General features: G+C 38.7%; 1 protein-coding gene across 2 annotated transcripts in view; it reads right to left on the bottom strand.

Moving 5' to 3' along the window:
- The window catches only part of MED13L (mediator complex subunit 13L), a 277,236-nt gene extending 262,346 nt beyond the window's left edge, over positions 1-14,890 (bottom strand). For both annotated transcript variants that reach the window (XM_066370827.1, XM_066370828.1), the window contains exon 1: positions 14,758-14,890. In XM_066370827.1, coding sequence (XP_066226924.1) covers positions 14,758-14,829 — 72 coding nt within the window. In that variant the 5' untranslated portion in view covers positions 14,830-14,890. The remainder of the gene's footprint in view (positions 1-14,757) is intronic.
- Between the last annotated feature and the right edge of the window lie 583 nt (positions 14,891-15,473).

Raw genomic sequence — 15,473 nt, 5'->3', positions numbered from 1 at the left:
CCAAAATATTACTTGAATCCATTTCTTGCTCTTCATTCCTACTGGCCCCGCATAATTTCTAACTACTGTACCCCTTCCAGAGCCTTCTCTCAGCCTTTGGTTTCTCTGCTATTGCAATACACAAATACACACTTTACAAAATCCACATGAGTTTTCTCCTTGAATCATAAATCTGATCATGTCATTATCCTCCTTAAAACCCTTCAGGCATTTTCCTTTTCATACAGAATAAACTTCCAGCTCCTTCATGTTATCCAATCTAACATCAAACATCACCTTTCAGTCTTGTCTCCCATCTATTAAAGAACAGGCATTAAATAAAAGGTAAGTAAATATTTTACAAAGGGATAATTTCCCAGGATGTCTAGAAATGTTGTTGTATGACTTACTAAGGTATTATTTATGAAACTGTTAAATTTAACATACAATATTATCACCAAACTCAGATTTTTACAAAATAGCTAAACAAAGATCTAGCCATATAATGTATTAAACTGGATTGGGCTGTTTAAAATATTTCTATTTTTTTGCCTGGCCAGGGGGTGGCACAATAGATAGAGCATCTGACTGGGACACAAAGGACCCAGGTTTGAAACCCCAAGGTCGCCGGCTTGAGCACAGGCTCATCTGGTTTGAGCACAACTCACCAGCTTGAGCCCAAGGTCGCTGGCTTGAGCAAGGGGTCATTTACGCTGCTGAAGCTCCCCAGTCAAGGCACATATGAGAAAGCAATCAATGAACAACTAAGGTGCCACAACAAAGAACTGATGTTTCTCATCTCTCTCCCTTCCTATCTGTCTGTCCCTACCTGTTCCTCTCTCTGTCTCTGTAACAAAAAATAAATTATTTCTATTTTTAATTCCAATATTAAAATGAAAGGTGGGTCACAAGAAATCTAAATCAATAGTTATTTTCTAAAATGAGTGTTAGTTTACATGTATCACCAAATTTCTCAGTTTTTTTGAAATTGTTAGTTATCTGGGTTCTTAACAGTATACCACACCTATTATAAGAGAAAGTCAGGCAACAAAATCAAAGTTACTTTAGAAGGTAGTGCCCACCTAGCTGAGTCCTATTCAATTTCTGTCTAGAATAGTCTTTGAGTTAATAAACTACCAGAACAAGCTACTTATCTTAACAAACTCATTAGAAAAGTTTTCTAAAAACAATACTTGTTTTTTAAATCAAATTTGTAAATTTTACTAAGAAAGCCAGTTTATTAGCTTACACATATCAAAGTATGAATCCTCACGCGAGAATCATTACACTGTTTAATTAAATGTTATAGGATCTTGCCGACAGACTCAAGAATAGCACCATCTGTCTGGGTTACAAAGCTCAGTTTCACCACGATTATCACCAAACAGCAACAAGTATCACTTTCGTAGATCTCTGAAGTAATTTATAGACAACTAATGAATTTAGTCTACTTGTGCCCCCAACACTTAAATCAATCCATGCAGGTGATTACACTTTATATGTAAACCAATATACTTTTAAAAATGTTTTTAATAACAAACTTTAAGAACTTGTATTTCAGAAGATGTAGATTTATGTTTTGGTAAAAATTCTCAATGTTAAACTACTCAACTGTTATATAAACCTATAAAATAAAAAAGTGTCTGTTGTAATTTGTTTAGAATCATCATATAAGTAAATTTTCCTGAAATATCTACAGATCAAGAATTACATCACCACACTTTTGATAGGATTTCAATTCGTTTTCAATGTGAGTACTGTACCTCTAAAAAAATTATAAAATCTTCTACGTAATCTGAAGAATAGAGAAACAAAGCTAAGAAAAATCTCATTATATTCCTGAATTCAAAAAAAAACAGAAAATAGCCCTGACCAGTGGCTCGATGGATAGCCCAGCGTATGGACGTCCTGGGTTCCAATCCAGTCAGGGCACACAGGAGAAGTGACCACCCGCTTCTCCTCTCCTTCCTCTCCCCCTTCTCTTCCTCTTCTCCTCCCACAGCCAGTGGTTCAATTGGTTCAAGCATAGCCCCAGGCACTGAGGATAGCTTAGTAGTTGGAGCGCATCAGCCTCAGGTGCTAAAATCAGCTTGGTACTCCAGCACTGGCCCCAGATGGGGTTGCTGGGTGGATTCCGGTCAGAGCCCGTATAAGAGTCTGCCTCTCTATCTCCCCTCCTCTAACCTTAAAAAAAATTTAAATTAAAAAGTATGTTTAGGCCCTGGCCGGTTGGCTCAGTGGTAGAACATCAGCCCAGCGTGTGGAAATCCTAGGTTTGATTCCCGGTCAGGGCACACAGGAGAAAACACCTATTTGCTTCTCCACCCTCCCCACTCTGCTTTCTCTCTTTCTCTCTCTTCCTCTCCCACAGCTAAGGCTCCATTGGAGCAAAGTTGGCCCAGGCGCTGAAGATGGCTCCGTGGCCTCTGCCTCAGACACTAGAATGGCTCCAGTTGCAACAGAGCAACACCCCAGATGGGCAAAGCATCACCCCCTGGTGGGTATGCTGGGGTGGATCCTGGTCAGGTGCATGTGGGAGTCTCTCTGCCTCCCCACTTCTCACTTCAGAAAAATACAAATAATAATAATAAAATATTTTTTTAAAAACAAAATATTTGTCACTGCAACTCTTAATCTAAACAAAAAATATATAGGCATGGTTGCTGTAAGTAAAACATCCTCTGCACCTTTCTAACACTATTAAGGCAGACCACAATAGAGTAAAACCCTAAATATATGACTGCATTGTCCTAATCTTCAACTATGGAAGAATTTGCTGAAAGAACATGAATGGGACAGACACTAAATGGCTTACACAGTCTCAAATGAGTAAAGAGCAACACTAAGTGGGCCAAGGTAATAACTTTGGTCTCACAGACCCAACTTTCTGTAACTCCCTAAAATTTTTCTCTCAATAGAATACTGTTTTTTATTCTAAGGCTTTTCTTTCATTTTTATTTTTTTTATATATTTATTTTACTGATTTTAGAGCAAAGGAGAGAGTGAGAGAGAGACAGGAACACTGATCTGGCCCTGTATGTGCCCTGACTGGGGATCAAAGGGACAATCTCTGTGCTTTGGAACAATGTTCTAACCAACCAAGCTATCTGGCCAGGGCCCAGGGCTTTTCTTAATGATTACTTCAGTCTCGCCAAAAATGGACATCAAGACACCTGTTATTTGCTGGATAGACACAGGGTACGACTTACTATTTTACTCCTCCTTTATAATTGCCTCAATCTCCAGAAAGTGAAAATGACACCCCATTTAATTTGTCCCAACAGCTAGTCTTACCAATCAATGGACCACTAAATCTACCTCCAATGAAACTATGAAAACAAAGTACACTGAGGCACTATACCCAGAATCTGTGAGGCAGCCGTACAATCAGCCGTACACACATACATCTACAATGTATGTGTGCCACTATATCCAAAAGTAGAGTTCCTAGGGATTTTGCTCATCATCAGTAAGAACCCCATCAGGAGGTACTAAAATGATGATTTAGGCAACAACCTAGAGCAAAAATAGAACTAAGAAAATAAATTTACAAAGACAGAAGACATGACACTGACCAAAGAAGCATCCTTTAAAATAAGATTTTTCTGCGGCCTGGCCTGTAGTGGCACAGTGCATACAACATCGACTTGGAACACTGAGATCATCGGTTCAAAACTCTGGGCTTATCCGGTGAAGGTGCATATGGAAGATGATGCTCCTTGCTCCTCCCCCCCCCTTTCTTTCTCTCTCTCTCTCTCTCTCTCTCTCTTTCTAAAATAAATAAAGTCTTGAAAAATCACCCTAAAAATAATAAGATTTTTCTGTGGTGGTTGACTAAACTGTCTAAAAGCAATTTTCAAAAGAAAAGGACCAAAAAATATTATGAACAAGGACCCTGGCATTTGATCCATTTCAAGGGGAATTCCTTTGAAAAATACTTCTTGCCTGACCAGGCAGAGGCACAGTGGATAACAGAACATCAGCCTGGGATGCTGAGGACCCAGGTTCAAAACCCCAAGGTCAATGGCTTGAAGCCCAAGGTCACTGGCTTGAGCAAGGGGTCACTAGCTCAGCTGGAGCCTCCTAGTCAAGGCACACATGAGAAAGCCATCAATGAACAACGAAGGTGCTGCAACTAGGAGTTGATGCTTCTCATCTCTCTTCCTTCCTGTCCTTATGTCCCTGTCTGTCTGTCTGTCTGCCTGCCTGTCTGCCTGCCTGCCTCTCTCTCGCGCGCTAAACAAAGGAAAAAAAAAAGAAAAATATTTCTTATTTAGGTAGACATGTATTAATTCTGGTATTACTAGCTCAAAATCAATTTTATAACTGTTAAACGTATAACATTTGACCTACTTAAAACGACCCTTAAAGGAAAATAAAAATGGTTGATTACAACAGCACATCAAGTAAAATGTGAAATTTTTAGCTAAAAAATTGTTTAAATGTTTATTCAGGCTCAAACTCAAATCTTCAATCTTTGAATTTAAAAAGCACTCAAGTTACAACTGACATTGTCCCTACTTCCTTCACATTTATTCATTTCTTACATGCTCACATCTTTTATTTCTAAGAGGTTATCTTACTCTTTCTCACTGCTATAACCCCATTGCTGGTATTCTTGATATTGTCTCCAGCTAAACTTGTTTAATCAACTATCAACTTATATCTTCCATCTTTCTTTCTTTTTCTCCACTATTGTTACTCATAAGCCCACAAACTTAAAAAAGGCTCTCGCCTGCTACAAAATTTCCTTCAATCTACCTTTCAATCTCTTACCCTCCCCACTCCTACTTCCCTGCTTGCTTCACAATCAACCTTCAGCTGAAAAGTATACCAACTCATTCATTCCACAACCCACTATAATCCAGTCTACCTTCAAAAGTCAAATGTAATGATTTCAACTAAGTATCAAGCAGTCTAAATAGCAAATGTCCTCATTTTTCACTCAATACCTCTCCCATTCAATGTCCACCACAACTGCCTTTGAAAACCATAATTATTCCCTATACTTTTATTTCAAAGAAAGCAAAATTATATTGCCTATTTAAAGCACATACAGCATATACATTCATGAGTTAAATGCCTAGGCTTCATGAGAAGTAATCCTGGATCAAAATTTAATTTGTTTTAAATCACAAAATTTAAAGAATGATGGGTTACACAGTTCAACAATTCTAATTTGTCTATGTAAGAGAGCAATCCCAGAAAGGCTTTTAAACACATTATTAAATGTGAAAGCATTTAACACACTTCTTTTTCCTCAATTCATTTCTTGTAATAGTTTCTATATCATCTTGGATTATCTCCCGCTTTGAGTTTCATATCCCATCTGCTCATTTAAGATTCACGTCTGTCCAGTTTCTGAAATATTTGTCACTTTAGTCATTAGCATTTTGGGTAATATAGCACTGTTTTTTTTTAAAGTTCAGAACAGAATTATTTTAGAAAACTGATGATTTTAACATCACCATTTCTTAATCTAAATTGGCTTATCCCCACTTCATATTTTCCACCTAACAAAAATTAGATTTCAATAAGTTTTTGTACTATTTTTTAAAAGGAAATCAAGACCATAAATCAGAAGTGCTCTCCTACATACGACTTTAGTAAATTATTCTCAAGGACAGACTCAGCGTTGTCAACTGAGCTTCCAAATAATGTCCTTTCCAATCCTCTCTAGCAAGCCACATCCATCCATTCCTTCAAGACCCAATTTAAAACTCCCCTTCTGAGTTTTTATGCCTACAAAGTACTACACTATCTGTCCATGCTGCTCTCTCTCCCTCTGCACTTACAACATAGCATCACAGAAATTAAATAGTATATGTAGGTCCTTTTTCCACATGTAAGTCCCTTAGCTCTTTTGTAAGCCTACACCAGAGTTTAACCATTTCTGATGCATGCATATTATTTGAAAATGAATTGTATGTCCTAAGTTTCTCAAACATAACGTACAAAAGATTAACATTTCTAAATATTATTTTATTGGTTATCCCATCCAGTATCAAGCGCCACCAACCGTTTCCTTTCTTATTTCACTGGGCCTCAGAAGCCCTCATTTGCTACACAAAATAGGAGAAAGAAACCTTGTTCTGGTGGTACGTGAAGAAGAAAAGGTAAGGAAAGAGCTAAAAGGCAAAGAAATACAAAATATTTTCCTGATGACATCATAGGGCCTGCCACTATCTCAAGGTTTTAATAAAAGTATCAGCAAAGAGAAAGCAGCAATAGATTCCTGTAGGAAAGAAAGGGAAAATCTGCCTCAATCCTTCCTCCAAAATTGCTGCACTTCCCAAAGGGAGCCATCCTCACCTCTGAACTCTCTTCAAGACTCTCCATCAGAGAGCAATCCTCTCCTGGGCCTAGAAGAGGGCTGAGAGCCTGGGCCGCCCTCGCTCCCACTGTCTGGAGCCAAGAAAGGCTTTAGGAGTGCCTGCTCTGCCTGCCAGCACTGCACAGTCAGAGGAAAGGTGCTCCTGACATGCTAAACAGGAACAATAAATGTAAATTCAATCCCATGAAATGCTGCCATAAATAGCATCTGAGTTTTCTAGCACAAGTATTTAAGTACAATACAGTGTAAATAGGCTAACTATCATTTGTAGCAATAGAAGAGTTAGATTTCAATGTAAAATTTTTATTTTATAAATGCTGGAGACCACCTCCATGTAAAATTCTAAATTTCTGGATAAAAACATACAATACTATATTCACATTCAATATGACTAATACAAAAACTAGATTTGTGGGGTTGGAGGGAGGAGCTTTCCTTCCTTCAACAAGGTCTAAATAATATTTTTAGATATTGTGACATAACTGAATGGAAAACAGAAATTAGCCAGTAGTTGAGGATACATACTTTGTTCAAAACATAGTAAGGGTTGTGACATGTATGTCACACTAAAAAGTGATTTAGTCTTTAAGAAGAAAAAGATATTTATTAAGTACTATTTCTGACATTCCCTGAGACAAATCTCAAAATGTTAATAGAACTGCTATTTAAAGTTCAAAGAGCACTCCAGAGCTGCCAAGGAATTAATAGCTTAAACTACCAAATAAGAGCCACAGTTCAATTTCCAGTCTCAGCCACTTATAGCTCAGAGTTGGTACAGCAAAATCACCCAGCATATTAAAGACACCACACAACTATGAATCACACACAAATGAGAAGTCATAACATCGAAAGATGAATTTCAAGTTTTTCTTCTCAATCACGGCTTATTTATGAGGTCAGACACAAGAAAAACAATTTAATCTCCTGCTTGCCCCCAAAAAGAACAAATACAACCTAACTACCACACTTAACACAAGTAATTTTGCCACTCCAACTTCCTGGTTAACTGCCTAGGGCTACTCGACAGCTTTAGTTGTAATTTGCTAGAAGTCTCTTCCTATTAAAGAACATTACATAGTCATCCAAAGTGCTTTCCTTAAAAGGTACTCAAAGTGATTTTTCACACTTCCTGCGCTCCGTATTTCTATCAAGTTTACAGAAGGAGAAACTGAGGCCAAAAAAAACATTATGTAACTAACCTGATCTGAATAGGCACTAGTAAAAAAATTGAATACCTTTCTATTTTCCTTATTACCAATTCACTGCCCATATCACCTGGCTCATGGAAACTTAATCTTGAAACTTGCAGGTTGAGCAAAAGCCCTTCTATACAGCTTAAAGAATGGAAATGAAGGAATTCTGAATCAAGCCCCAAACAAAATCTCCAACCAAAATCTACAGGTTAGGACCTCGTGGCGCAACAGTAGCGCGTCTGACTCCAAAATCTACAGGTTACCTAACACTATAGAAAATCTAAACACTAACTCCTATTCCTTTGAGGTGTAATAAGCATACATCTCTTGATCAGTTGAAGTTTTTCTAGAAGTCATATAAAATGTTACCAAGTCACTGTACATAAATCTAAGACAGTATATATTCAGAACACAAGCACTAAACATCTAAGTTCTAAGAAATATAATTATGTGTGACTTGTGGTGGCAAAGCAGATAGAGCCTCGACCCCAAACGCTGAGGTCGCCAGTTTAAAACTCCAGGCTCACCCAGACAAGGCATGTATGAGAAGCAATCAAATGAACAACTAAAGTGAAGCAACTACAAGCTGATACTTCTCACTCTCTCTCTTCTCTGTCTCCTCTCTCCTGCTCTCTCTAAAAATCAATAAATAAAAAAATTTTAATAGTAATAATGAGGAGGAGGATCTAATGGGCAATGAGAACTTCCATAGAGAGTAAGATGGAGAATAGTTGTCCAGCAATCATCCATTTAAGAAATAGTTAATGAGCACCTAACTATAAAGAGAATGCAAAGATGACTTAGACAGGGTCCCTGCTCATCTGCTTATCAGAGGCACATAGAAGGAGATACACATAAGGAGCAAGAGTGACTAGTTCTACTTGTGGGAGTCAGGGAAAGCTTCAGAGGAGGTGACATTTGACCTACTTAAAAGATGAGTAGGATCATGCCAGGCATATACACATTAAAAAAACAAATAGGAGGTATTTTTCCTTATTTCTCTTTAGGACATTAAAGTTCAACCATGAGAACTGCCAACACAAAACGTTTTTACACACCAATTATACTTTTTTGAATACTTCACTTATTAGCTCTCAAATTAAGCCCAGATAGATTCAATCATCTTTACTATTTAATTAAATAATGTAGAACTATGTGAGGAAACTTCAGGTGTCTTATGCAAAAAAATACTTCCTCAGAAATTTATGTTCTTGGGTTGGGGGGGGTTAATCACAGTTCTCACAGTTTAACCATTTAACACCCTTTTAGAGGATCAGTCTTTGAAATTTTCACTCAGTATTATAAAATTTCTGTCCACAATTAATTATATTTTATTTGAAACAAATCATTACCTCAAATTTAATTAATACCAAATGTCTTAAATGTATCCAATTCATGCAATGATTTAATACAAATTAAGACTTAATTATTACAGTAAAAAGGTCTAGAAAAGATTGAGAAAAAAGAATATTTACCTGCAAATTTACCTTGTTTTCTTTATCCTCCCCTTTCCATTTTTTAAGTTAACATCACAAATTTAAAGTATGCAAAATAAAGACACAAATGAAATTTTAATATAATCAACTCAGGAGGTACTTTAACAGTAATGGAATTTCACTGTACTAGAAAAATGTGGAGAGCTGTCAACCAGGGCTCTGTGCTGTTTCACAGTAGTAAAAGTACAGTTTTAATAAGATTCTACAACAATTCGTCTAGAATGAGAAAGTAAACATGCAGAAATAATAAACCAGAGTATGGCAACGCCAATGACAAGACATTTTCCCTTAGACACAACTGATTCTCCTAAATCTCACCTAAAAAGAAAGAAAAAAAAGTCACCTTTCTCCTTTGTTCAGACTGAATCTAAATGTACTCTAAGAGATACTTTATCAGCTTAAAAAAGGAAAACAATTCTACTCCAACAAAACTAAATAAAACACACTAATATAAATGAGAGTAAAACAGGAGTTCCTATAAAGAAAGACTGCTATAGCCAATTTATGAGAATAGACTCTATTCTATACTACAGATGATTTCAAAAATTAAGTAACAAAATAATGTAGTAGAGTAGGGGAGCTGTCTCTGAAATAAACACCAATCATAACATTTTTACAGAATTTAAAAGTATTTTTATATCAACTAACACAAATATAGAAAACTATGCTGTTATATATAAGTGACTTTATACTAACCAAAAACTGGGCAAGCATACATATTTCATTCATGCAAATGAGCCTGAATTGACAATTCCTCGTTTATGCTAATATTTACCAAGATTAATGGAAAATCATCTCCCCTATGTAATGAAGTGAATTCTACCAACAGAACAAAGCTAACACCTTCAAATCTTTCAAATAAACAATAAAAGCATATACTATAAAAGGAAATTATCTGAACAGGATCAGAAAGAAGTTAAATGATTCAAAGGAGAAAAAAGTCCTAAATTCCAAGAACATATTACAAATATTGATTCATTAATTAAAAAACTCTAAGCAAGTCCTATGAAACAAATGTGCACGTGTGTAAATTCTTTTTTAAACTATTCCCCACAGCACATTTTGAGACTACCTAAATACCTCACTTCTCATTGCATTAAACGTAATTTCTCAAAATAGGAATGTTTACAAAATGACAAAATCGAAATTCTGGTAACCAACACTATACACCACACGTAGTCTAGAAAGCAGATTGGCACACAATACATTTTAAACAAATGACACTAACAGCAATGTTGAAGAAATTCTTTTTCTCCATTTCTAACAAATGGTTGCAGTGCACAGCTCAGTAAGAACACTTAATATTCAACTATATTGCTTTTTCTCATAAACTTTGTCTAGTCTCCCTATAGAATGTACTTATTTTTGCAAGTGGTTATAATTTATAGCATATTGTACAAACTGGTGACAGAGTGTCTTTTTTATTAATCTCAAGAGTAGAGATCTCTGAAAATGTTTGATGAATACATTTAACTCACAATTAACTAGGCTAAATTAGCCAGTGAACAAAAAAGGTGAATCAATTTTCCCATACATAATTAGTATAATCCACACTATACCTTAATGTTACTCAAAGGAATGCCTTAAGAGACTTTTTTTTCCTAATAAATATCTAATACAATTATGAAAAAGATGACCAAAACATTCCAAAGAAAGTGCTAAATAAGCTACCTAAGCAGCTGGTGTAAACTCAATAAACACTTATCGTCCTAAAGGCACCTCTACCTTTATTCTCACAAAGAACAGACTCACCCTAACTTCCTCTCAAAGAGCACTTCAAGCAATAACACAGCAACATATTTTGTAGCATACAAGTCTTGGGCACATTATTTTCTCTTTAAAATTATGAACTCATCACACTTACAAATGGCTCTTTAAAATGGTCCAGTAAACTGCTACACTATGCCTTGAATTGCTGTCTATTATGTACTTAAAAATATTTACTAGCAATTGGAGGTTAATATGGCAACTATTACTGGGTGGCAATTATTGCTATTAAAAATATATAAATACTGTAACACCATGTGCTACTAATAACAAAAGGCTAAACAGAAAACACACATTAGCAAATTATAAACATTTTCAAGAAAGAAAATGAACTATCGTGGGGGAAAAGAGATGCTTTAAATTTAAGTACTAAAATTGGAAAGTAGTATTAGAAAAATACCCTGTATATGTATTTTGGCACTTGAGAAGATTAGCGAAATCATTCCCTTTTTCTCATTTCCAATTGATAGTCCTCTTCATTCGGTTCTAGCTCAATATAGCAGATCTCAGTCTCTACATTTACAACTACATTCCCTTTCTGCAAAAAAATAAACCTCTTAAGGAAAAAAAAAAAAAAAGGAACCAGGTCAACAACAGCTTAAAATATAGGTCCTTGATAGGAATTAAGTACTAATGTGTTTATGTGTGTTTCAATTCTGTGTTTCAATTCAGGGAGGAAAAATTTGATATCATCACCCAATTACCCTCTAGTCAGGGAGATTCTAAGCAAATAAAACAACCTACCCAAGAATTAGACTGCCTCATGTGAGAGTACATACTAAATCTAGTTAAGGAACACAAAATTGCTTTTCTCCATATCATCTCAATAGAGAAACAAAACTAAAGATACACTTACATCTGGAAATTGTCTTCCCACAAAGATCACTTAACATACCATAGGGTGCACTATTAGACTCTCCAAAAAGGCAGATTTAACATTTAACTGAATTATAATTGAGTGACCATATAACAAGTCTCCCAGAAATGTGATGGACATCATGAGAAAATAGTTTTGAGTCACAAAGGCACAGCTCTGCATGCATTTAATGCAATAGCTACAAATCTCACAACAGTAAGAATAAGAAACACACAGAATGACCCATATCATATATACACAACAGCATTTTCACATTAGAAAGGGGGGAGCAGGGGTTGACACAGAATTTAGGAAATCTGATGCCAGAGAAACCAATGCAGTAGAAAAATCAGAAAGCCAAATAAGTAAAGGTCTAATAAAAACCTTAAGGCACCTGATTGCAAAATCAACTTTTGCTAAACCATAATGGGCACCTCAAGGTAATAGAAAGTGGGTGGGGGATTAATGTCGTAGAAAACTTTAATCTCTAGTTTATATTTCAATCCACATTAATATGAGTACCTAGTTAAAATCTCTATAAACAATACTTTGCTCAAAAAAAATCTGCAGGTCAAAAAGAAAAATATATGCTCTTAATAAGTACATAGAGTTCTTACAATGCATACTTTATTTTGAACAGATGATGATTTTATCTTCTTTAGAATTATATTCTATACAATGTACTTTAGGCAACATATTTTTAATACTCTAGATTGCTGCTGTATGCAATATTCAAGAAAAATTCTCAATTTGAAGGAAAGCTATAATTAGCAGCTTTCTAATGGATGCATAATTTTTTTTAAATTAGCACCTTATTCACTTCACATAGAAAAGAATGTAGACATTTTAGTCCTTTAAAAAAAATTCACACCATGTGTTCCCGCAGTTCGGCACTTCCAAGTTGCTTCCTAAAGAGTAATTTTTTTAAAGTATATTCAAAAATCAACTCCTAGTTTAAAGAGGTTCAGGAAAGGAATACCCAAAAGCACAAACCCTTAGTTGGTCAAAAAGTACAGAACCCTCTCCTACAAAACTGTTGGTTTCTCCAAAAGAATCTCAAACATCTTATCTCTATAACATCATCCTCACTTAGACTTTCAAGAAAAAAACAAAAAAAAACCCAGAAATTAAGAAACGATATATCCTAAAGACTGGCTACACATATACTTTCATTCGTCTACAAAAACTCACATTACCAGTCAGCATGATATATGGTAATTTGGAGGATCTTTCCTCACTAATACTGGTCTAACTTGGTTATTTTAATTACCTGTTAAAGTGTCAATGTGGTCACCAGCCGCCAAACAAAAATCATCTTAAATACCACTTAATCAATACATTTGCTAATCTATGAAAGTCCCTGAACCTGACTGATAGGAAAGGGTAGACTGTGGGGGAGAAAAGAGGAGCCAAAATGAGTTTTCTTCTGATACATCAAAAGATCAAAGAAAAATCATCACAGAACTGAGGAGGAATCACAACTTATAACTGAATTTTAAGATTAAATGTCTGAATAAAAATGTTGGGGAAAAATTGACCTGATTTCACTATAGTAAAAAGCAGGGATACTGTGTCACTCAGTCTTAATAGATAAAAATCACGTTTTGATTTTTTGTTTTGATTTTTTCATCTGCATAATGAAACATATTTAAGAAAATAACACATTTGAAAAGTTGGCAAGAATTTGTATTTCTGCACTAGTCTCAAAGAAAAAAGGCATCTATGCTACCCATAATTAAATGTAACTAATTACAATTTGAACACTAAATTATTTATCCAGCGTAAACAAGGATTAAGAGGAAATAATGTTTTTATCTACAGCAAAGGTTACAAAAACAATTTCCAAAATGCACGCTGTCCAAAAGGCAGTTCCCTCAAAAAGGGCACACAACTTAAAATAAGTTGCGTTTTTATTTAAGGCTAAATTAAACAAACCGTTCAACCAATTTTCCAATTATATTCTACGCTTGAAACATAATTGCCTTACATCTGTTTACAAATCTTTGCTCAATATTTAAACAAATTCGTAGTCTCCCGGGCACATAGCTATACATACAGTAACTCATGCACAAAGCACATATTTAAAGACCACGCACTGCAATTATTAGCCTAAACGCCAGGTTTAACAACGTGAATGTTTTCAGAGGTAGGTAATACGACCCAATAAAAAGCAAAGATGGCATTTACCACCAAATGTCACTGCCACCGCCAGGGAAGAGTTGCTGGAGCCCTATACATTTTTAATTTCGGTGAATCTAGACGCCGTCGTCGGGTACCAGGCTTCCAGGAGAACAATTGACACCCTAACTGCTTCGAGATTAAGGGAGGCGATCCAAATCCAAAGGAAAAGTTGTCAATTATCAGAGAGGGAGCGCGAGAGAGGCTAAGGCAGATAAAAGCGATGTTATCAAACCGCCCAGCTTGTTGCTTTTGTGTGTGTGTGTGGATTCGTTGTTAGGAGAGAGAAAACAGTTTTTAAAAGACACAGGGGGAGAGAAAGAAGAAAAAGCTTTCTCCACCTTCCGTCGGCTCGGTGCAATGGCTTTACGGCTCTCCAGTGTAGTAAGCCCCGAGAGGCGGGCGGCTGTCGATGTTTACAATCGCGGGAGCTTCGGGTGCAAGAGTCCTTTACTGACACAATCGCATTCAATCAACTGTTTTCGGGCGAAATTGCAGGTGTCATTATGGAATTTTTTTTTTAATTCAAAAGGCGGGCGAGCGGGCAGCCGATCCGACAAGGGGGGGAGCAGGCTGCTTATCGCAGGCGCGGGCAGCACAAGGCAGAGCCTTTCACATTTAGGGGGGGTAAGGGGGGGAAAGGGGAGGGGAAGGGGGCTGTGATTTGCAACAGAGGGTGGGCGTTCGAAGTGCGACCCAGAATCAGCAGCTTTGAGACTTCCACATGCAAATTCCACGCCGAGCGCCGCGCTCACAAATGATTTTTAAAGAGCCAAATAAACACTGGATAGAATCCAAGGCGAGGGAGAGACGATCCAAAAGGGGGAGAATCGGCAAGAGGCGAACGGCGGGGAGGGGCGAAGTCCCGGCGGCGGGAGGAGAAAGTTGGTCGGCGGCGGAGGTCGGGGACCCCCCCCCCAACGCAGCCCCCCTCCCCGCCGCCCCGCTACTCACCAGCGAGAAGAGGTTGGAGTGACAATCCTCCAGGCTCGCCCCGTTCGCCACCCAGTTCGCTGCCGCAGTCATGATCCTCCGCGAGCCCGGCCGCCAGAGCGGGGCATGTCGGAGCGAGGCGTCCGAGGCGAGGCCGGGCCGGGCGGCGGCGCCTCGCCGGGGAGCGCGGAGCGGCCGGGCCGCCGCCGCCGCCGGGGGAGGACGCGAGGGCCGGCGGGCGGGCGGGAGGCGCCGCGGCGACGCCGCGCCGGGGGCGGCGGGCCCGGGCCGGCGGGGGGGTCCGCGGCGGCCGCGCGGCTCCTTCCTGCTCGGGCGGCGGTGGCGGCGGCTCCCGCGGCTCCGGCGGCGGCGGGGGGCGCTGTCCGCGCGGCCCGGCGCCCTCCCCGCCTCTCGGGGCCGCCGCTGCCTCCCGGGCTGGCGCTACGGGCCGGCCGCCGCCTCCGCCTTCCCTGTTCCTCAGCCGCCGCCGCCGCCGCCTTGTTTATCTCCAGCCACCGACTCCCCCTTAGCCCCCGCCGGCGCGTGAGGGGAGGCGAGCCCCGGAGCCGCCGCCGCCTCGGTGCCGCTGCCGCCGCGGAGCGCGAACTCGCGAAGGGGGGGGTGCGGACGAAGCCAGCGGGCGACCCCGGCAGCCGAGCGACGTCCCCTCCTTCCTCTTCCTCCCCCACCCCCCCCTCCTCCCCAGTCAGCCTCGCTTCTCCTCCCTCCCCGGGCTC

Source organism: Saccopteryx leptura, chromosome 2 (genome assembly GCF_036850995.1).
Source record: "Saccopteryx leptura isolate mSacLep1 chromosome 2, mSacLep1_pri_phased_curated, whole genome shotgun sequence".
In the NCBI taxonomy this organism is placed as follows: Eukaryota; Metazoa; Chordata; class Mammalia; order Chiroptera; family Emballonuridae; genus Saccopteryx; species Saccopteryx leptura.
Note: the sequence above shows the minus strand (reverse complement) of the source record. Positions and strands in the feature narration are given on the sequence as shown.